At 41.9% G+C, this 22,464-nt stretch overlaps 2 protein-coding genes across 2 annotated transcripts in view; both read right to left on the bottom strand.

Annotated features, from left to right (window-relative positions):
• hpdb (4-hydroxyphenylpyruvate dioxygenase b) overlaps positions 1–11,370 on the bottom strand; it is a 52,167-nt gene extending 40,797 nt beyond the window's left edge. Inside the window, exons 1-2 of the mRNA XM_085293847.1 lie at positions 11,346–11,370; positions 11,072–11,106 (exon numbers count right to left, since the gene is read on the bottom strand). Of these exons, the coding sequence (XP_085149973.1) occupies positions 11,072–11,106; positions 11,346–11,355 (45 nt within the window). The 5' untranslated portion in view covers positions 11,356–11,370. The remainder of the gene's footprint in view (positions 1–11,071; positions 11,107–11,345) is intronic.
• A 717-nt stretch (positions 11,371–12,087) lies between these two features.
• Positions 12,088–22,380, bottom strand: LOC146562237 (TBC1 domain family member 10A-like). The gene is made up of 9 exons (XM_085293839.1): positions 21,614–22,380; positions 20,146–20,245; positions 18,436–18,543; positions 17,836–17,942; positions 17,616–17,730; positions 16,569–16,634; positions 15,865–16,054; positions 15,633–15,787; positions 12,088–14,884 (listed from the first exon to the last, which is right to left on the bottom strand). Exons 1-9 carry the CDS (start codon positions 21,793–21,795, stop codon positions 14,378–14,380), a joined length of 1,530 nt encoding a protein of 509 aa, XP_085149965.1. The 5' UTR covers positions 21,796–22,380; the 3' UTR covers positions 12,088–14,377.
• Between the last annotated feature and the right edge of the window lie 84 nt (positions 22,381–22,464).

The raw sequence follows: 22,464 nt of genomic DNA, 5'->3' as shown, positions 1-22,464 counted from the left end.
CACCTAGGGCTGTGCGATATGACCAAAATCTCATATCCCGATATAAGACATTTATCGTCCTGACAACGATATAAATCATAAAAATGTAACATTTTCTGCAAATTCTGTGAATCTCGGGCAACTCACATTGCATGAAGTGTTTCCAGCTGAGCGTCCTTTACCTGGAGTTGAGTGTTTTAACCGATGCATGAAACTATACATTTTTAGACATAAGTTGTAACGGCCACCATTTTCTTTCAAAGTTTGAGTCTAAGGTTTATTTTTTAGCACCTAACGGCTCTTTTTTGCTTCTCATCCATAAACACTGCATACTCTTTCCCGTGTTTCAGTTTATTTTGAAAAGTCTCAACAGGATCTTGAGCTTTATTGTGAAAGGTTTACGTGGAAAACAAACAAGCGGACAGCGGAGCCACGCAATGGTTTTACCGTCATTGCTGCTAACGACAACACGTAAAAACAGGTGCTTGTCCATCCGTAGTGTGGTTATATTAAACATAAGAGAAAGAGAGAACTTTAATAAATTAATATAGCCACTACAGTGACCATCAAAACGATGAAAAAATATTGCTGTAAACAGTTTTTGCGACACCACGAAACAAACGATAGCGTAATAGGAAACGATAGACGTTTTTATATCGTTATCCAATATATATCGTTATATCGAACAGCTCTAGCAACACCTCACTTAAAAAAGCCCTGCTTGTCTCTGAACCATTAATGCCATTAAATTTGGATAATAATAAGATAAGATAAGATAAGATAGAACTTTATTAATCCCTCGGGTGGGTTCCTCTGGGAAATTCGACTTCCAAAAAGCACAGCAACGACCGAAGTTACAGTTACAATGGCCACTTGTGCATCATGTAATCTTAAAGGAGCTTTCCCATTATACATCTTTCATGAAGCATATCTGTGACTGTTGTGGCAAAACCTCTCTAAGATACACTTATTCCCAGCAGCCCACAGTTAGTTCCATGCCTGTAAGATGTATGTCACCTGTTGTTCACACATCAAACATGTATACCAGGCCTGCTGCTCCGCCTGCGCTTCCTGCGCCTACGTCTTTGATCAATAGTTCTGCGGCCGCCCGTCAGCCGTGCACCAGAGAGAGGGGGCCCATTGTCATCTAATTACAGGCCTGCTACTCTATCCCTGAGCCAGTGCCTGGGTGAGTGTGATTAAAAGTCAGCTGGGGCACGCAGGCGGTTCTTTCAGCTGCAACCAACAGCTTGGTAACACAGCGCAGGCAAACAAAGCTTTTTTCATCACGCACCAGTTGGGCCTGAAATTCTAAACATTATTGGCGGTGACGGTTCTCTCTGATGGGGGTTCACAGAAGTTAGAAGCAACGTGATCAAGCACCTAATTAGTGGTGAAATTGAGAGCACCTGTGACATCTGGAGAGGCTGAAACTGTATCACATGAGTTCATCTTCGGAGCAAAGCGCTAGGACAAAATCCAGAGATGGCGTCACAGGGGGGATAGCGGCCATCTGAGCTAGTGAGGTCATTTGTTAGGAGCCAAAACCACCTTTGTCTTGACTGAGTTTACATGTGTGTGTGTGCACAAAGAAGCCCCACTGAATGCAAATATACGACAAAGAGAAACAACTATTAACAAACAACTGGAGATGAAAGTAAAAAGATGGCACTGATTATGAAGAAACTCAAAATTACATGATAGGACTACAACAAAATGGGGAAAAAGAACCACAAATCACCCACAAGAACCATAAAGAGATAAAACTGTAAAATTTACATATCTATACAAACCTAAATGACTGCAGAGAGACCCTATCACATGCCTAATTTTTAGTGATTTTTTGTCTCCTTAAGATCGGATATGTGCATATAAACTGGAGGTGGAGGAGCCTTTAGCCCAGGGACCCTGTCTGATAGCAAAGATTAGTTAGTTTAGTTTAGGTTTTTTGTTTACAATGCTATAGCAAATCAGTCTTAGATGTTCACAAAGACTGTACCCTATGGGTAGTCTAACATACTGCACTGAATGAAGGAGAACTTTTCCTGAGGGAACGCACAGGAAACGCCTTTCCTTTATTATCTTTCCTGCTGCTATCGCTGGCACTGCCTGCTCGTCTCTGCTCTATTTTCTAATCTCCACTGTCGCTGTGGCCTTCACGCCCTCCCCACATAACTCCTCGTTCTCAGGGCCCAACTCCCTCATATATCTACCACCCTACAAGGCCAATCTCCTCATGTTACCCTGCAATTTAGTGAAAAGGATCAGATAGCACAAATTAAACGCTTGATATGATGAGAAACTGGAATCACATTTGACCCTCCATTCAGCCTGTTAGGTAATAAAAGCAATGCACTGTATCTACTTGTTAGAGCTCTTTATAATTGTGGTTAAATGGAAAGGGCAAACTTAATCAAGCATTTTTAGACCGCTCATCTGTTTAAGTGTTTCTCTGTGATTTAGAACCAGTCTTTTTCTTCATCTGCAGCAATCGTGTTCTTACATCTATCATGATCTGAGGCCCGGTGCAGATGTAAGTCTGGGGTTGAGTTTAGGTGACAACAGCACACATGCAATCACAGACCACAGCAAGATTTATGATATGGCACAATGGGTTCATATTGATGCATGAATAAAACCTTAGTCGAAGCTCAAAGTCCAGATGTGCTCTTATGTGGCTTCACTGACTCCAGTGAAGTTTCCTGGTCCCAAAGAACAGTTTATTTTCATTACAGTAAAGTTCAAAATGTACTAACTTAACTTCTAGTCAGCAACTAATGCAGCAACGAAGAATCCAATATTTGAAATTTGCAACTAATCCGTCCCTGAAGGGAGGGAGTAGGTTAATGTTTACGTTTGTTTGTTTGTCTGTTTGTTAGCGTCCACAGTTTTCAAAATATCATTTTCAAATTTTGTGTAATGTCAGATACCAATAACAGCTTGAGCTGATTTAATTTTGGTGAAAATCGAGTCAGAGTCAATGATGCCAGCTGTGAAAATCAGTAAAACTATATTATCATTTTTAAACTTCACAACAATAATGCATCAGCAGGGATGATGAGACAGAGTACCGGGCTGTGGTCGACTCCTTTGTCACGTGGTGTGAGCAGAATCATCTGCAGCTCAACGTGGCAAAGACCAAGGAACTGATCGTGGACTTCAGGAAGACCAGGAAACACTTGACCCCTGTTTCAATCCAGGGGGTCAGTGTTGACATTGTGGAGGACTATAAATACCTTGGAGTACACATTGACAATAAACTGGACTGGGCTAAAAACACCACAGCACTTTACAGGAAGGGCCAGAGTCGTCTCTATTTTTTGAGGCGACTGAGGTCCTTCAACATCTGCCAGAAAATGCTGAGGATTTTCTATGAGTCTGTTGTGGCCAGTGCGATCCTCTATGCTGTTGCATGCTGGGGGAGCAGGCTGAGGGTCGCAGATGCCAACAGACTTAATAAACTGATCCGTAAGGCCAGCAATGTTGTGGGGATGGAGCTGGACTCCCTCAAGGTGGTGTCGGAGAGGCGGATGCTGTCCAAGATAAAGACAATGTTGGATAACACCTCCCACCCACTCCATGACATGTTGGTCAGTCACAGGAGCACGTTCAGTGAGAGACTGAGATTACCGAAAAGCACCACTGAACGACACAGGAAATCATTCCTGCCTGTGGCCATCTCCCTGTACAACGCATCCACTTAACACACTGTTTGCTGCTACAGCTACACATGTTTCTTTTCCAACTATTTATTTATAAGTGACTTATGTATGTATGTATGTATATATATGTATATATTGTACTATTCTTAGTTAGCGTATTGTCTGTCTTGTCTTAATGTTGGTTTAAAATGGAGCACTGTAACAAAAAATAATTTCCCCCAGGGATCAATAAAGTATTCTGATTCTGATTCTGAATAAACCAGGCCTTGGGGGACATTAGTACCTAGGTTGGCAAAGCTTTTGACCTTGACCGTCATTGTTAATGCCCAAGGTTAAAGTTGACCTTGAAAAAAAATGTCAAGAAACCATATCAAGTAATATGTCATATTAAAGGGAGAGCGCTGCATAACACTTTTTTAAATTTTTCCAATGATGTCACAATGACACCATAACGGGGTAACGTCATCATATTGTAAAAAACATTATAAAACATCAGTGTTAGTGTAGCCCCTGCTCTTTGGGGGGAGTTGTGCTGTCCAAGTGCTCTTGTGTTATAGTTATGACACTGCTTAACATGACAGAAATCAATAAAAGCAATAAACATAAAAATAAATTCCAAGTAGATTTACTTTAATTCCTGCAATTACTGTTAGTCCTATGCATCAATGAATTATCATCCTATTTTGTACGGCACAAAGAAACCTGTGTCTCTTTGAGTATCCACTTAAAAGATTTGTGTATATACTTCAGAATTTAAAGTTTTGGAACTGGCTGCGCTATTGAACTTTCCTTTATTGCCTTTATTTACATAATAGATTTTATCAACAATCAATCATTCTGAGTCAGAGTCCAGTAAAAACTAACAATATTTTGTGACCACCGGTTCAATCTGGAACTGGCAGCCAGCGGTCTATAACAGCAGTGTTAACAAGTCATACTGCTGTGCTCTGATCCTCCACAGTCATACCCCAACCTTCAGAGGAAGGCGCTTTGTCCACGCAGCTCTGAAACCACAATACACAGTGCTGACACATGAGCTGCTGCTTCATCCCCACAGCTCATTGTAAATAACAGAAAAGCCTAACTACAGCTCTTTCCATGGGAAACAATCCTGCTTTGTATCACTCCATCTGTAGATCTACAGTGCCCAAGTCCTGCACTCCTGTCTTCCTCAGGGCCTGCTCATGTAGAGAGGCCCCGTCAACATTGCTAAACATCAAAATTGCTGGTTAGGTTTATGCTTCCTGCTTTGCAATGCTCAGGTTACTCCTCATCTGGTCTATATAAGAGTGGGTAGCTTGGCTCAAGTATGGGAATCTGCACTGCCTTATTCAGGATGCAGGACAGACTCCAAAACCACAGCACCTTTTAACATATTGTGTCAGAGTCTGATACTACAAGCACCTTTACATGAAATTTACCCCCCAAAAGCAGCTTCCAGGTAAACTTGTTATCAGCGCATCATTTAAAAGTCAGTATTCCTACATTAGTGCATACGTCTTGGGCAATAAAAGCACTATTTAACCACATCAATATATGTATATACCGTTTTTGAAGTAATACTTGTTACTTCTTTTTCAGGGACGTTTTTGCCTATTTCAGCAAGACAATGTCAAACTTCACTGTCTGTCAAACTGCTGAAATCCGACTGTATTGTGCAAAGGTCTTGAGCCAGCCCTCTTTTCATTATATTTTACTTGAAAGCATGGGAAATAAGTGCAGTGATTTATTGAAATGTGCAAACACACATGGAAACACAGTATATCAGGCAAAAACAGAGTTTGAAAATCTTGAAAGTCAATATTTGCTATGACCACATTTATTCTTCAACACAGCCTGAACTCTCCGTGGCAAGTGATCACTTATCCCTTTTTTAAGTAGTTTAGAAATAGTTTCCCATGATTCTTGACAGACATTTAAAGCTCTTTTTTGGATTTTTCTGCCTTTTGTTTTGTTCTCTGTAAAAGTGATCACACGCTGCTTCAATAATGTTGATGTCTGGGCTCTGATGAGGACAATCAATGACTGATAGCGTTTCCTTGTGTTCCCTTCTATGCATGTATGCTTTCACTGGATTGGCAGTGTGTTTGGGATCATTGTCACAATGAAAAGTTAAACCACTGCCAATGAGACGTTTCTGAATCGTGGATCATATGATTTTTGGGGATTGTTGCCTTGAGGTAAGTGTTGTTGTAAGTCTCCACCGTGCTTTACAGAAGACTGCAATCATTCACATCTCTCTCCTGATCTCCTCAATAAAAATTAACTACAATTTGAATCAAAGATTTCACATTTGGATTTAAAGACATTTGAAAAACCTTGAGAAAGCCAGAAGAACAAAAAACCTTGTCACCATTCTTCATTGATCTAAAGTTTATTTATTTACTACTTTTGTATTATCTATGTCCCTTTTATTATGATTCTCCAACACTTTCCACGTCCACAAGTCCGATTGGGTCCCTGTGACGTAGTTTGTCACTGAACAGTGAGCGTGAGGGTTTTTTGTGACCATGAGGACTCGTCCACAGACTCATCTGTGGAAATTTTACATTACAATGCACCAACTACACATTAGCCCAGGGAGCGGACTATATTCCAGGCTTCATGCTGACTTGGTGTGGCGTGGTGTAAACATGCAAAAATGTCATGAAGTGAGGTCCTCACCATTAAAGAAGAATCTTAGTGTAAAAAGATCTTCTGTAATTCAAATTGTGCTTGTTTATCTTAACCTGTGTGTGTGTATTTACAGTTTCGGTCCATATTTAATCTGGGTAGGTTTCTTCAGCATGGCTCACTCTTGTGAGAGAGGTTTTAATCTCAATAAGACCACCTATTTAAATAAACAAATAGAAAAGCATGGGGTGTGCAATCACAAGTGTTTTAAGTTAAGGGCTTGTTTCTCCACTGGGCTAAATTGGTGTACAATGTGAGCATTCATGATACAGTAAGGGTCTTTAGAAGAGAGCGTTTAAACATCAAACGACAGTGTGTTTACTTAAATCCTAACGTGTCGATGGAGAGCCATCAGTGGAGCCAAGAGCTGACAGTTTAGGTCATCAAAGAGACTTTACTACTAGCACTGCTCACAAAAAGCCCAAACAATAGCAGGAAGGGGCTGCAAGTCTTCAGGAGATGAGCCACACACAAAGATCTTGAAGCAGGATTCATTAGACTGGCGCTGAGGACGGGGAGAGCTGTCCATATCCTGTTTTTTACCTCCCAGTTAAGCGGTGATGGAGGCCTGCATGTGCCAACACCACTAATGACTCAAAACCTATAGGCCGCTAACACAATCATTCAATACTGCCTGAAATGGAAGTGGCGTAGACCACACACGCCTGGAATCAGACATGTGTGTTGGCAACACCAACATGTCATCATTAGCAGTGACCAGAAATGATGCCAGCGACTGTGTGTTTGCAACTATGAACACAATGCTTTGTTAAGAGCCTCCTAACACAGAGGACATCCTCCACATATGGTTGAGGGAGCCTGGCTCCAATACTAATCTGGTCCCACTGTTTATAAAATAAACAGTCCCATGAACACTAACCTACAGCCTGCCCAGTCTCCCCACTCCTGCACCCTCAACTCTGCATCTGGATGACCTCTGACCTGGACTGTTTGAACTGTGCTTCCTGTCCGACATGATGTGACTATAGCATAATGGCAAAATCTGTACTGTAGGCACTTTTCATGCACCGGTGGAGGGGATTACCAACATATCCTCATGGAGATGGCACATGTGGCCCTCCCACACATGATTAAAACAGGGATGCAGTCCAGAACTTTGTCTCACACCAATATCAATCATAAAAGTCAAAAAATAAGTTTTTAATTTAAAAAGAAAAACGTGTTTTCAGGATATGGATGCGAGGTTAAAAACGTGCAGGTAAGCATGCATTTTCATAAAGCTCTTTATTTATTGGTGTTAAATGAGTCCTAATTGGGAAACCTTTGCCTGTAAAGACAACACCACTACTTTTTCAAAACAAGGCTGTTCATGCAGACATCCACACACAGACACCCCCGCCCTCTCTTGCTCGGAGCCCTGAGCCTGCTAGGCTCACTGGTGGTGGAATGAGACGAGATAAGCCCATGGTTGGCCTCCATCAACACATGAGGCTTTCCAAAGCGAGTAGTGTTACAGACAGGCGCTCCTCTGGGGCTCAGTGGGAGTGGGAGTGGACTGGGCTGCTCAGATATTAGTAGGTAGCTAATCTGCCTCCAGCCAGCTTGCTGATGCCCACCATCTGTGTCTCTAACTCATCACTCACAGGCCAGGAGGCTCTGCAGGCACACACACAAGTAAACAAACACCCAGAGAGAGCCATTTAAGAGCCAATTCTCTACCTGGCTCGGTTAATTACTGATTATCAGCGCCACCCAAAAAGCAGAGGACGGGAGCCAGTGACAAGGGGTAAGGGGGGTAAGGAGGAGGCAACTGTGAACAGGGGCACATTAACTTCACTTTGCTTCATCATCATCCTCATTACACAGGGAATTTGCGTCAGACATAACTGCAAAACAGCTCAATCAGGGATCAAGGGTATAAAACAAACTATTGCGACAGACTTAATTACCACCAGCCGCGAAAAAGTCAGAAGACTCGAGGAGTGTCGGGAAAAATGTTGCCGCCGGTTATGCTTCATTTACTTGACGAGACTTCACAGTCATAATTGTAAATGCCCCTGGCACTACTGATCAAGGGGATGTAGAGGGTTAAGAGGTCAGGAGGATGGGTGCAGGGGTGGGGGAAACTGACGGAGATTAACTGAACTGAAACTCCTCAAGGAGTATGACAGCCACACAGGTGCGCTGCACTTACCCCCCAACTAACCCCCACACAACCGTCATTTGGGCCCAAAATGTCCTGTGGGTGTAGCAGGCAGGTGATTAGCAGATACAATTACTATGCCTCACTTACCTTTTAGCCACTGACCCATACGTTCAAATGTGACTATAAGCTTTTTAGAAAGGGCTCTTTTGTGTTTCAGTGCAAAGAAGAACATCATCTAAAAGTTTGCAGACTGAATTATTTGGTCATTTTTTTGGTCATTTCAGTAATTGTTAATTTCACCTCTAATCTATCACTTGAGTTCCTTGTTCCTTAATGTATTCTTTCAAAGTCACGTGCACTGTCTTAACCAAATAACCTCAAATGGTTTTAGTTTTTTTAACCCAAACCCCCACCACCACCAACACCACTAATCATACAGTCCCTAAAGCAGTGCAGCACGTCCACTGGGAGTAACTACAATGAGAACTGTGATGACATTTAAAGCACTTGCTAAATGCACCCATGTGAATTTTGGGGTGTTATTCTGCGGTAACGTTACCCTCTAAGTATTATCCATATCTGTAGCCACCAAATCTCTAAATACAAGCAGAATTATACAATGGAAACGCTGCAAGTGCCAAAACCGCATTTTAATTTTTCTAGCAAGACTCAGCTTTCTACGTGACAGGGAGGCTGAACCTCCAGGCATTGCTCCAGACTGAAAACATTAACACTCATGCATGGGATTATTTAACAGTAGTCTGTATTTAGGATGGTCCAAAATACCACACTGGAGCCAAAAGATGGAAAATATTTGCAAAGCTGTCTCGAAAGCGGGCTTTAAAGTTTCCATCCAGAAGAAACGTGCAGCACCAGGGAACACACTCAAGGTGATTTTTACTAATAATATGCTACATTACAGGGGGGGAAAAGGGCAAGTAATGCCATAATGCTGCAAGAGGAAGATAAAAGTGAGGGCTTTTCCTTTGGCTAATGAACACAAGAGGTCCACACAGAAAAACCAACACAAGGATGATTCAATTATCCAACTACTAGCTCAGGAATCCCCCTCCTTTGTAAATACCTCTTGCACAAAGAGTAATGTTTTCCCCTGGTGCAATAAATAACTTTTTATTCCCACTGCCACGGAAAGTTCACCTGTACAGACAATCACAGCGTCTGCCCTCATATTTGTTACTGCGGCCTTTTAATTTGACCTGAACCTGCCTGTCATGGTCCATCAAACGTGGGAATCGGATACCTTAGGAACACAGGCGCCTTTGCTTTGCGTTATGGCCCGCCACCACCTCCCAGAGCCCTAACACATTGATTCTGGGAGGAGAGAGAAAGTCACCCGCATCACATGAATCAAGCACTGTGACAGGGGTCCGTTAGGTCTGGGATCACACGGAGGATCACAAGTCTCTCTTTTTATTTCTCTCTCTCTCCCATCTGTATTAGCTGGGGATGAGAGGCACGGGATGGCCCTCTAAAGGCATATATTTCCGTTGATGAAGAGATAAATCAGATCATTTCTGGAGTAAGGAAGGGAGCACAGAGAGAGCCTTCTTGGTCATTCCCCTTTGAGATGTAAATAGCACGGTGGCACTGAAAGAGGGCCAGGTGTCTGATGCAAAGAGGGAAAGCGTGACGGTGCATGCATTCCTCAGGGACCTAGAACATTAACTGTTGCTGTGCCTTATGCGGGTCAACATCAGCAGATTCTATAATGGTCCATAATGGCCTTGCTGGAGTAACGCAATCAGAACAAGTACCCCATGTCCAGTAAAATTATAATCATGTCTACACATGTGTGCATTGATATTTAAACAATAAGAAAGTTAAAGTTTCCCAGTTATGAGGAACCTCTGCATTCTGCAAAAAACTACACTAAACCCTGAAGACCAGAGGTCAACAGCTGCAGGTCACACCTTGCTGGACGATTAAAAATGAGTTAGCACGCTTTTTGGGGTCATCAAGACAACAATTTGACAACTCTTTAGAGCCTGGGGGAAAAAAACCTTCAAATGTCCCACACCTTAAAGGTGAAGAAAAGAGGTCAAACTGTGAATTAAGAAAAGAATGGCACCCTGTTATTAGACTTAAGAGGGGGCCTGAGTCAGTCAAGCTGCTGAGAAAGCCTGACAGGAGAAGGGTCGAATATGCTGGACACACATTCCTACAGTGGCTTTACAATCTTTCTTTCTTCATACTTAGACAAATAGACAACAAACCACAGACTCCCAATTGATAAGATTTTGTACCACACTGTTGTATCTGAGATATCAGGGTTGACATAATGCAGAATAACATCGTTATAGGAAAGGAAATTTATCACTGGAGGGGATAAATCATCATATAACACTAACACTATGCCAGATTAAATGTAGTTTATCTTTATTGTTGTAAAAGCCTCCTTAAACCCCATTCCAGTTCAACCAGGAAACTTCTGCTTAAGCACACTTTCATCCAGTATAACTCCAAAATTTGTCTTTTGGTTTTTAAATATATATTTTTTGTATTCCTTTTTTGCAAAATCTTGATATCAATCTCCTATATTTACTTTTTATGTAGCATAGTTTACATTACATACTGGAAACCTGAGGAAACAGCTAGCCTGACTCTATTAAAAGCAACAGAATAAACTTACCAGCATGTCTTTCACTACTAAATGCCTCGAAACCCCTCATGGCAGTGTTTTGGGGGAAATAACAAGAAAAAACACAAAACATACCATTAACTACACTAGCATTTTTAAGCTAAGCTAACAGGCTGCTTCGCAGTTACACATTTAGCATAACCACACTGACCTTCAGAAAGAAAACAAATACACTGTGAAAAAAATAAAAACATACAGACAGCCAAAAATAAAATAATAATAGTAATTTATGTAAAATATTTGGTACGTGTGAACTATTACTTACCCAGTGTCATTCGGAATTGTGCTGCCTTTAGGGGAAAGTGAGGAAGTCAGATGTGATGCCCAAAAAGTTGTAAATTAGTTGTAAATGACTTGTTGGTCTATAGTCTGTTAAACATATGTATAACATAGCTTTCATGAATGACATCAAGTCATGCCGAGCCAGAATTAAAGATATTTTAAGTGGCCAAAAGGGACCGGATTGATCACAATCATACTGTAGGTACAAGTCATGTCTTGACCGGTTGACTACAGTCCATTTACCAATATAAACACACAGAAACATCATAAATCACTTTTTGGCAACCTGGCCTAAAAACCTGCCAAATCAAACATACTAAGCTGCCCGTTTCCACAACTGAAGAATTTATTTTGGTTATCCATAAAGCACGGATCTCAAAATTTCAGCTTACACAGAAATAACTGAGACGTGTAACAGTAAGTTGAAATTTTTATGTAAACTGAAATGCACTTAGCTTTGCTAGGCAGATTTAAAAAAAACAAAAGACAACTTACTAATAAACGATAATTTGGCCAGCTTCTTAAAACACACCCAAGAACTTTTTGGTTCATTGTTTTTGAATCATTCTGTGAAATAAAATCAGTGGCCTATAGTACATCAACTGTTCTTTAAAAAAATAAAAAAAATAAATAAATAAAATCGTATGTAACAAGGTTTTTTCCCCACTTTTCCCATTGATTTGAAGGCTTTTTCTCTCCCGACGTAAAACAAACAGCAGTCAATACCTGGTTGCAGAACAAATTTATTCATAAGTAGAGCTGTCACATCACTCTCAAACGTGGCATTTCTGAAAAAAAATGTAACGCAAAACAGTATTTAATGTAACAATTGACCTTGTGCTAGTGCAGCATTAAGAAAAAAAAGAAAAAAGTGGAATTAATGGAGACATCTTGGATCGCACAGGCCATTCGGCTTGTCACTCACATACAGGCAAACTTCTCATTTCCAAGAGATGACTCTGGTCCGCCATCTGCTGGTGAACATGGGACATTACATACAAACAGGTCTAAAGATCCCGGCGTTTAATAACAATCTAGATTGACAGCAATCATATATGCAACACAGCCACTTATCTGCAAGCCTAAAACTCATGCCACGGGAGTTCTGGAGAGGATCTCCTTTTTAAAACCTAGTAGCAACAGTAACACTCTTAGAGTGAGAAAAAGCATTTTAGTGGCAAAGGTTCCCCTGAAATTTTTTTTTCCCCCTAGTGTTACAAATGCTGATCAAAAAAAAAAGAAAAAAAAAAAGAAAAAAAGTATATATACCGTCTCTGACTGCAAATGACATACATAGCTACCTCTGTAGTATCTGTAACTGCATGACAAAAAATATAGCAGTATACACTGAAAATACAGTTCATTACATATTTTTTTTATATCGTATGTACACAAAGAGCATTAAATTATAATACGAGTGAAATGTGAGGATTTGCGGCACAAGCAACTAAACTATTGCATAAGGGGAGAGTGATCGCTTGATAAATGTCATCTTTTTATATCCCCGCTGCGTTTTATAACTGAGCTGAGCACGCGCTTTATTAGCAAAGACTCTTTTAATATTAGTTATGCACAAACACATTTTACACACGTGCACTTGTGTTTCTCAAGACTCCCTTTACCATTGTATTGATAGTTGAGAAAGACTAGGAATGCCACCAAAATAAAACTGTGGTGTTTTGGAGGGAAAAAAAGAAAAGACAAAGAGCCTCACAATCCATGCATGCTACCGCATTTCCCCCCAAAAATACAAACAGCTACAGAAATCCCAGTAAATCCTTAAATCCCGTGATCCCTCGTGACTGCACAGAAAATGAGCCTGGTCACATGCAGGGGTCGTAGATGGTCTCAGAGTAACAGTCTTAATTTGCTTTGGAAGCTCTAGCAAAAAACAAACACCCAAAATACAAAAATGAACCCAACACCTTAATGGTTTCACATGTCCAAATAGACCTTAAGCAGAGCCAAAAGGAAGGTCAGCACCATTAGGTGATTTGCTTCGTGTGCACAAACACAATCAGGCAGATTTGCATTGGGTAAGAGGTGGTCTTCAAAATGATTAGCTTTTAAGAAGGCAGGAATGTGTCATACAGTGAGGAAAGTCCAGTGTTCTCCACTCTGCTGCCTGGGAATGACTGGTGAGCCGAAGTGGCTGGAAGTGCCTCACACAGTGAGAAGAGGAGCTTATACACAGCTAAACAGCAGTTCAACTGATTCAGGAAAAACAAAGAGATGTTTTTGTTTGTTTTGCATAGCAGGACACACACACACACACACACACACACACCTACCTATTACTCCATGTTTTAAATTGTATTTAAATAACTCGCGCTTGTTGGAAAAGACTTCCTTACATTCGCCACTTCAGTCGCTAAATTTAATACAATTTTTCACTGTGAGAAAATGTAATCTCAACTTCAGAGAAGTACGCTTGTACCTACTCCCAATTTTACTGAATCCCATCCTCGCTGTGGTTGCCTCTCCTAAGAGCATGTATAGCTGCAAGGCTGCCCTCTAGTGGAAACCCCCCTCCCCCAAAATGAAATACAAAGACTTGAGAGGCTGAAATGTGTGGCGCGTGCATCAGGAGTTTACATCCTCTGCTGCACATTATTACAAGTGAAAACGCATAAACTGCAAGAAATCCGGCACCTTACTAAGATTACCGAACACTTGAAATACACTGCCCTCAGTAAAGCAGTAACTTGTCTCCCTTCCAAAAAAACAATACTAAGACTTATGGTCTAAATAAGAGAATCAAGCATTAAGAGGAAGCATCCGTCAGCTCTGTAGTGACAAATAGCAAAAGCATTTAAGTAGTTTTATACATGGTAAAGGTGCTTTAGTGTATGCTGTTAATATCAAAGGCAAACTTGTGTGGAAATGAGCAAATGCATACAAATATTAGAAAAAAAAATAGGTTATGCTGGCCACTCAGAGACTTCGGCAAGGCTGGCTGGTTGTTGACGGAAGAGTGCTGGTGCTTCGTCCACACCCACACACACACTTTCAGAGCTACAAGTATGTGTCCTGCTCTGTGCTGCTGAGGCTTTGTGTAGATCGCTGAAGAGTAGATTCTTTGGCAGAGGGGAGGTCTGTAGGTGGTGTTTTCTGCTCTCCAGCTGAGTCCGTTTCAGTCTGCGCCGCGGCCTCTGGCGTCACACTGTTGCCTGGAGGCGGGGCAGGCGGTTCTGTGGATGACGATTGAGGGTCACTGAGAAGAGGGTAAGGATTGGGAATCTCCTCTGTGGGCTGGGATTTTTTCATGCTCTTCTTTTTCTTACTCTTCTTCTCCTCCTTGCCCTTCTGCAGCTGTGGGATAGTCTGAGGCACTTCAAGTACAATGGTGGGGTTCTGCTGCAGGTCCTGACGCCTGGGTGGCTCAGCCAGCATGATGATCCGAGCACCGTGCATTCTTGGAGGCGGTTTGAAATTGAGCTCCCCGCGGTTCTTCTTCCAGCGCTTGAGCTGGGTGTGATGCTCTCGTTCCACGTCTCGCGCCGTCACCGGCACCTCTAGAATCTGCAAAAGGAAAAATCAAGTCACCCGGTCACTGCTGTGCTCACATGTTCCTTCCATGACTGGCAATTGTACTGAGACTGTGAACTTTGTCTGCAAATGCCAAATGACCGCCACACACAGTCAAGCCGGCGCTACATATAACAGGGGGTATTGTTTGGGAAGACAGACCCTCACACAAAGCTCGATACAAGGAACCAGACACCATGCAGCCAGCACTCTGGTCAATTTGTCTGTGTGTCACTTTAATTCACTCTCTCAGACTCACTGGTGTTCTCTTGACTACTTGTAGGAACATTTATTGTTCCCTCTAACTCCTCCCTCACAATATGACACAATGCTGTTTACATCACTGCCGAATAATCAGACACGACTTCTCAATAACAAAGTCAAATCACATGTTTAGAAAACATTGATATCAGCAAAGTAAAATAAACTCTGTTTTTAAATTATATTTTCCTTGATTCTTGGGTAGCCTCACATGACTAGGTAACTCGTGTGATGAGAAGCATGATATCTGGGATGTAGTTCCTCCTTGAAAGAGCAAACTAAAGGACAACTAGAGACCATCTTTAGGCATCTATACGACTCGCTGCTAGTGCAATACCTTCAGTTTTTGGAGACAGTTACCACATTCAACTCTAGGCCTGGATTACACTTCTAGAAGCTGCAAATCAAAGATCAGAATCACTGGCAGGACACCGAGGACATTTCAGCCTGAAGGCAAAGCAATCTGGGAAAAACCCCTTACCTCTTGAACAAGGAAACCCTCCTGCATGTATCGAGGCTCTATCGCCCTGAGAAGCTCCATGGTCTCATACTGGCCTTGGCAGGCCTTAAGCTTCTCACGAGTTCCCAACATGCACTTGAGTAGCACCAAGCCCACTCGGAAAATTATCTTCACTCCTAAAAGGAGGAAGAAGGAGCCGATGAGTCAATTTCAGAGTAAAGACGCTCTATGAGGCACCGCTGCAGATACATACCATCGCAGAGGAACATGTCCCAGACGCGCAGCACCGATGCCCAGGGTAGGGTTCTGGAGAAGGCACACATAAACCATTCAGTCATGTAGAGGATGGGGTCGATCTTATGTTTCTCCAGATGCCGGAAGGCTAGAGGGGAGACGCGTCGCAGCAGGGCGAAGAGTATCTCTCCATCTAACTGTATAGCTTCCTGAAAGAGGGAGCGGTGGGGGACACTAAACAAAAAACGTATTGTACTCTGCATTGCTGGTGCTGAAATGAGATATGCACATACACGCTCATCTATTAAATTAAACCAGTCCTTATTTCTACACATTGTTTTCCCATTATGCACGACTACCCAGATTTTGCACTTATGAGGAAACATTTAATTAGCAAACCTTCTTTCATAACATGGAATTCATAACTGCAACAGAAACCAAGAGGAGGCAATTATTACGCAAGAAAGTTTACTCAAACAGCTTACTGAGAAAATAAGTCTGTAAACAGCCCACTGCCTTCATCAGAAAACCATAACCACAGTGCCACTGCGTCACACACACACTGTGGGAAACAAAATACACATTCTAGTTTTGCTGAGCAAAAGGCCTACAAGTAGGTGTGCACAGCTCTGGTAGCAGTGGAGTCAACTGAGGCTATATTCTCTTTGCATTTCCAACACTGAGCCATATCATCATGAACGCTTTCAAGTGTTTCAGTCTCACCAGGCCGGGACTGTAGTAACCAGGAAGATACTTCTCACAGATCTGGACCAGCCCCCAGAAAGCATCCTGTAGAATCACACACACATACACACAATGTAAGGGTAGTTCTTTGTTATACTTAGAGAGGCATTCCAGGGGTCACAGAGAAGCTGGAAAACATTAGAAATGTTCTCTTAAATACAAGATTTTCTAGCCATTCTACCCTTATGAAGCACTCGGGCCCCCTTAGGACACTGGCCAATTTGGTGTGTATAGTGTTATTGTGTCACACAGTGTGGTGTCGAACCAAAATCCTTTCCCAAGCAACTATCCACAATAAAAAGCCATCTTTGCAACACCCCGGACACTTATTTAGCTGGTAATTTACTTAATTGAAATGCTCACCAGGACAGAAAACTGCATGTATATATAACCACCACACACATCTGATAAATCCACTTCAAAGTCTGCTCTCTCTCTTATGTCTGAAGTTCATACTTTAGGTTGTGAGGAGAATTTTCCTTCAACATATTAATTGCTTAGTGCTTTTAATGACCACAAGACTTTCCTCAAACTGAGAGTGTGTCTAAAAATCACACACCATGTCTAACTAAGCTAAACTGAATAAGTGGAATTCATGATTCCATTAGCTGATACTCTGACATACATGCAGAGACTTAATCTGTGGAATGATAGGATTTTTCCAGCGATGCTATCTGCCTCGTTTTTTAGTTCAAAATTTCCAAACCCTTTTACAGTCATCTTGGCTGCTATCATAATCTCAAATTCGATGTATTATTTATACTATGGAGCAGCTCTGGAAATCATCTACAGATTACATCATTTGTACACTCAGTCCCTCTGCAGTTCAGCTCAAAAATACTTTCCCGAGGTCACAAACTAAAACTGAGCCTTACAAAATAAAAGAAACAGCACTATTTCTATTTTCAGTGTGGATTTTAGTTTTAAAGACCATAACAAGTCTTCAAGTGTTCAGATCATCCACACCAAGGGACACAATTTATATGGTGAGTGATGGTGTGTGTTTGTATTGAAGGCAGTTCGTACCTCAGCAGGCATGTGCATAAGCAGCACTGCAGCAATAGGAGCCTGGGCCTGGCAGTATCCCTCCTCTGGTCTGTAGAGAGTATAAGCCTTAAGAACACGGAACAGGTCCTTCTGCCTGCACACACACACACACACACAAACATGCAACATTTTAGCATATTCAAATAAGATGCAGTAAACAACTCCCGTGTTGTACGTCACATTGTGGTAGACTGCTCACCCGTGTCCTCCCCGTGACACAAACATCTCGTGAAAAGGAAACTGTCGATGGAGGTCTTTCTCAATTACATCAAGCCATTTGGGGTCTCCCGGCTGGCTATCCAGCTCCTGACAAAAAGAGCATGGGGGACATGAGAGTGAGATCTCTTTGTGATACGGTATAAGTGATTATATTGTCTTTAAGTAGGAGGACTACAAACCCCTGATTCTTTTTTATAGGATTTAGTGATCTCAGCAATAAATTAAGTTATTCATTCACTATAAAGGTCAGTGAATTGTCTAACCACTGCATGAGCAGAGGCTAGTTTTAAACTTTATATTTGAAAAGATTCAAGATCTGCATCATTATTCATTTGATGCTAGCATGCATTTTGAACACTTAACCTGAATAGAAAACAAACCAAACAAAAAAGATCAATAATAAAAACTGCCATTGCTCCAGCTCTTTGGTAAAAATATCTGGGTTCTCACTCAAATGAGTAATGCTTGTGGATGACCACACTTTCAGTACCAATTTCAAATGAAATTTAAAAATGAAATGAGCTCAAAGTAGAGTTTAAGCAGAGATGTGAGGAGGAAGTGAAAGAGGAAGCTGTCGGACCTGAAACTTTCCTTGGTTCTGCTCTCTCTTCACCTTCCCACCAGACAGGTAGAGCCATGCACGGCCTCTGAGGGCAGGAGGAATTCCTTTCTGGCAACGCAGCCTCACCTGAGTCACAGAACAAAAGGGTTTCCCAAATAAAGCAATATACCAAAGGACCATGGGAGAATGTAGCTTGAGAAAAGCTAAGAGAGGCAATCTGGTGCGCAGATACAGCAAATGGTTTTCATCAGAGCGCTTCCACTGGTATTTGTTCCCTTTTTTGAATAAGTGTAGTTTTGTACTTAGAAACTAACAACTTACACTTAGGATGCATTGACTTGTAGCACTGCATGCACTCTAAAAACTCTTACAACCCAGTGATTTGACTTCCTTCTTTTCAGCAATGAAAATGGCCAGTTACTACTTATCTAGATCACCAATTTATTTGGCAGATGCAAGATCAGAATTTGATCAAAGACGAGCCAAAATTTGGGGATATTCTAACATCTGAGTCTCTTATTAGAGCTTCACTTATACATGTAACATTAAAAACATGCCACGTGATTTATATCTTCAGGATGCAGAAAACAAAACATTATCTCCAAGGGGGCGACTACTTAAGGTGCATAGAAACATAAACAGAAGTCATACACAAACACTCTACCACCTGTGACTCAGGGAGTAGAGCGGGTCGACTCCTCCAGTGTGCGTGCTGGAGGAGTATCTTGGGCAAGATACCGAACCCCAAAATGATCTAAAGACATCCAGCAGCGTGCGAGTGTGTGGAAGGGATAAGCATAGAAAAAAAGCTTGTTGCTGCAACTGTAGGAAGAACATTATGACCTTCAAAAGGGCCAAAATATACTAAAATGAATGCTGCAAAACATGACATTGATAAAATTTGATCTCAACTCGTGCCATCTCTCCAAGTTGAGGCTTTGCAATCTTTCAGCAGGAATCACAAACAGGTGTTGTCGCAACAGATTAGCTGACCCGACCTTCACATTTGAGTCCTCTTGAGACTTTTGACTTGACTTGCATTGCATTACCCTTTCTGAGCACATTTGTTTGCTCTAAAGCAAAGCTGGCACACTTCCTCAAGAACATTACAGTTCCTACTGTACAATTATTATCAATCATGGGGGCACAATAAAGGATTAGAAACCCTGACCTTTATTAGTACATGTACAGCGAGAAAAGGAACACTTCTCGCCGCTAAATTAGCCGTTTCTGTCATGTACAGAGCCACTTTTTGTATTCCTTTTGAAAGAGAATCATTTTATATGAAGCCAGTACAATCCCACCCTGAATCTGAAACCGGTAATTTGTCATACAGTATATGCAGTGATACAGTGACGGGGTTGTGTCCTGGCTTGCTGCTGATTCATGGGTGTGAGGTTAAGTTGCAGCTTTACGTCGATTCGCTGAGAGCATTTCACACAGAACCAGCTAGACAAGCGAAGCTGCAAAACAAAGTGTATACAAAGTCTGGTCCTTGTGCAATCATTTGAGCGTTACCGTTTGCTTTGTTTGATCATGTGTAAGAGTACCTGTGATTGGGGGGACAAAAACAAAAACTTCCTAGAAACGACACAATACAATTCAGCAAACCACCTTCAGAAACTCTTTAAAAGAAACTGATCTGGTGAGCTTCACATGGCTAACACCATGGAAGGCATACAACCAAGCCACATGTTTTATGTAACTGATTTAACACCTGGTGCTGACCTTATTGAATCGCTTGATCATCCACTTGTCCCAGTGGTTCAGCATGTCCAGCCACTTCACCTCTCTTTGCCTGAGCACCGCTGGAGGTATATCCTGAGCTCTGGTTACACAACAGGAGGGAGAAAAAAAATTACAAAGCTCAAATCATTTTTTGCGCTTTTTTGCTTGAAATGACAGCAAACGACACATCTTCTCTTCTTTTAGCACAGAAATAATTAGACAGGGGACAAAAGTTTGCTTGTTTTTGCAATAAGGCAAGTCTGAAATAAGCCTCCAAATTGGCCCAAGCTTTAAAAAGAAAACAATCTCACAAAGACAGTTTATCGTTCTGCATCTACCATCAGATCTGTGTGTGTGGCCATCACTCATTTGCAGTCAGCGAACTATAAAAGATACAAACTCAAGACCTATTTAATGTCAAAGCTCTCTGATCTGAAGGAGCTGCAGTCAGGATAATTTAACAGTAAAATATTTACAGGCAAGGAGGGAAGGGGGAGTCAAGGACTTTACATTATATTTTCAAACAGAAAAAGAAAACGTAAGCAAGTATAACCTACATTAGGAATTGTGGTCTGATGCTTTACTATGGTATGTAATTATCTCATCGGCACAAGCCTGTAATTGTAGGGCTGAAACGTCTTCAAAGAGCTCTTCTTATTTAAGACAGGCCTCTTCTGGTAACAAAGTGCAGCCTATGTGTTGTAGATCAGTGCAAGACTATACTGCAGCTTCAGCTCCCAGAGCCTTTAAACAATAAAGAGATACGTTTGTTGCCAAACAGTACAAGCTAAACACTGACTATCTACAGAGCTGAGCCAAAAGAGGCCCTCAGCTAAAGAGGCACCAAGAGCTGCGGCTCCAAGCCTGCCAAAACTCCACAAGACAGGAAACTCCCAGCCAGCCGGTGCTTGCCATAACTTTCACCCACTCCTTCCACTGTTTCACTGCTGTCATGCAGGCTTTAGACCCAGCACAAAAAGAAAAACGAAATAGATTTCTTACAAAAGAAAGAAAAGAAACTGATCTAATCTGTATTGCCAAAAGGCCAGAGATAAATTAAATCCAAGCATGACACAGACAGCCAGAAGTGCTCGGTCAGCACCCCCCCACCACCACCACCACCGCAAAAAACTGTGTGACAGGCTAAACGAAAAACAATTTAACATTACATGGTAGAAATAAGAAGATTAATACGACTCGTTCAATCCTCATCTACGCGTTTACTGCTTGTGGTGACTGTGGCAAACAGAGGGTAATAAAAAAAAAAAAGAAAGAAAGGAAAAAATAGAAACAACACGGTGCCACGCAGCTGGTTGGGAGCTCTGTTTGTCTGAGGCACATAACAACACCTGCACAACTTGTCATCACAACTAATGGACAACAGTAGGCTGCAAATTTACTACCTATTATTATTATCATTAAGCATGGCAAACCAACACAGATGGCCTCAGAGTTAAAGTAAACTTACGTGTCCTCTGAGTACTTCTGCGCCCCACCAATAAATCCATATTTATCCGCCTGCCTTTCGCTGGCGAAGCCGTTGATCTCAGAGTCGGATCCCAAGGAGCTTTCGTCGTCAATGTGACTGCTGCTAAGAGTCCTGATGCTCCCCGTGTCCACAGATCGACGGCCGTTTTCCATTTTGTCCATGGTAGCATAAGAAGAAGAAAAAAAACTAGCCTTCTAGCCGGGGCAGCTAACGTCAGCGAGGTTGTGGACAACCCAGAGTCAAATCTGCTCCTGTGCATATGCAGTCGAGTCAAACTGCACCGACGCCATGATTTCTGGGCGCGAGTTAAACTTTCCAACCGCTGTTTTGTCCGTAAATCTTTTCTAAGGGTGTGCTCCAACCGCTGGGTCACATTAAACTGGTTATGCTTGAGTTAACTTGAATGGGTTTTCCCCCAGTTTTAACATTAGCCAGCTAACTCTGCGTTGCTAACGTACTAAAAGTTAGCCTTAACTGCTTGTGACAACAATCCCAAACTATTTCTACATTGACCCCACCTTCAACGAACCGCCGCTACATTATTGTCTAGTTTTACATAGTTAGCCGATTACTTACTAAACCACCTGGTTAACGAACTAGTACATTTTGTCCTCGGCTAGCTGTGGCTTGGTTTTGCCGTCCTGTCATCCCACCCGAGAACACTATACGGATTTCTACATCTCCTAGTATCCCAAGCCTACCGCCCTCGCCTGGGCTTTAACATCCTAATGTTACGTCTGCCCCTAGCGGCTGCAGAAGAAAGAGGAAGCGAATCCCATGTCTGCTCTTTTCTGTGAGCACATGTGACCTGTCCTAATCCATGTCATGTT

Source organism: Mchenga conophoros, linkage group LG12 (genome assembly GCF_057382185.1).
Source record: "Mchenga conophoros isolate Kocher_MC1m ecotype Shallow Benthic linkage group LG12, M_conophoros_male_GT1.1, whole genome shotgun sequence".
NCBI classification, from domain to species: domain Eukaryota; kingdom Metazoa; phylum Chordata; class Actinopteri; order Cichliformes; family Cichlidae; genus Mchenga; species Mchenga conophoros.
The sequence above is the reverse complement of the archived record's forward strand: the minus strand, read 5'-3'. Positions and strand labels throughout refer to the sequence as shown.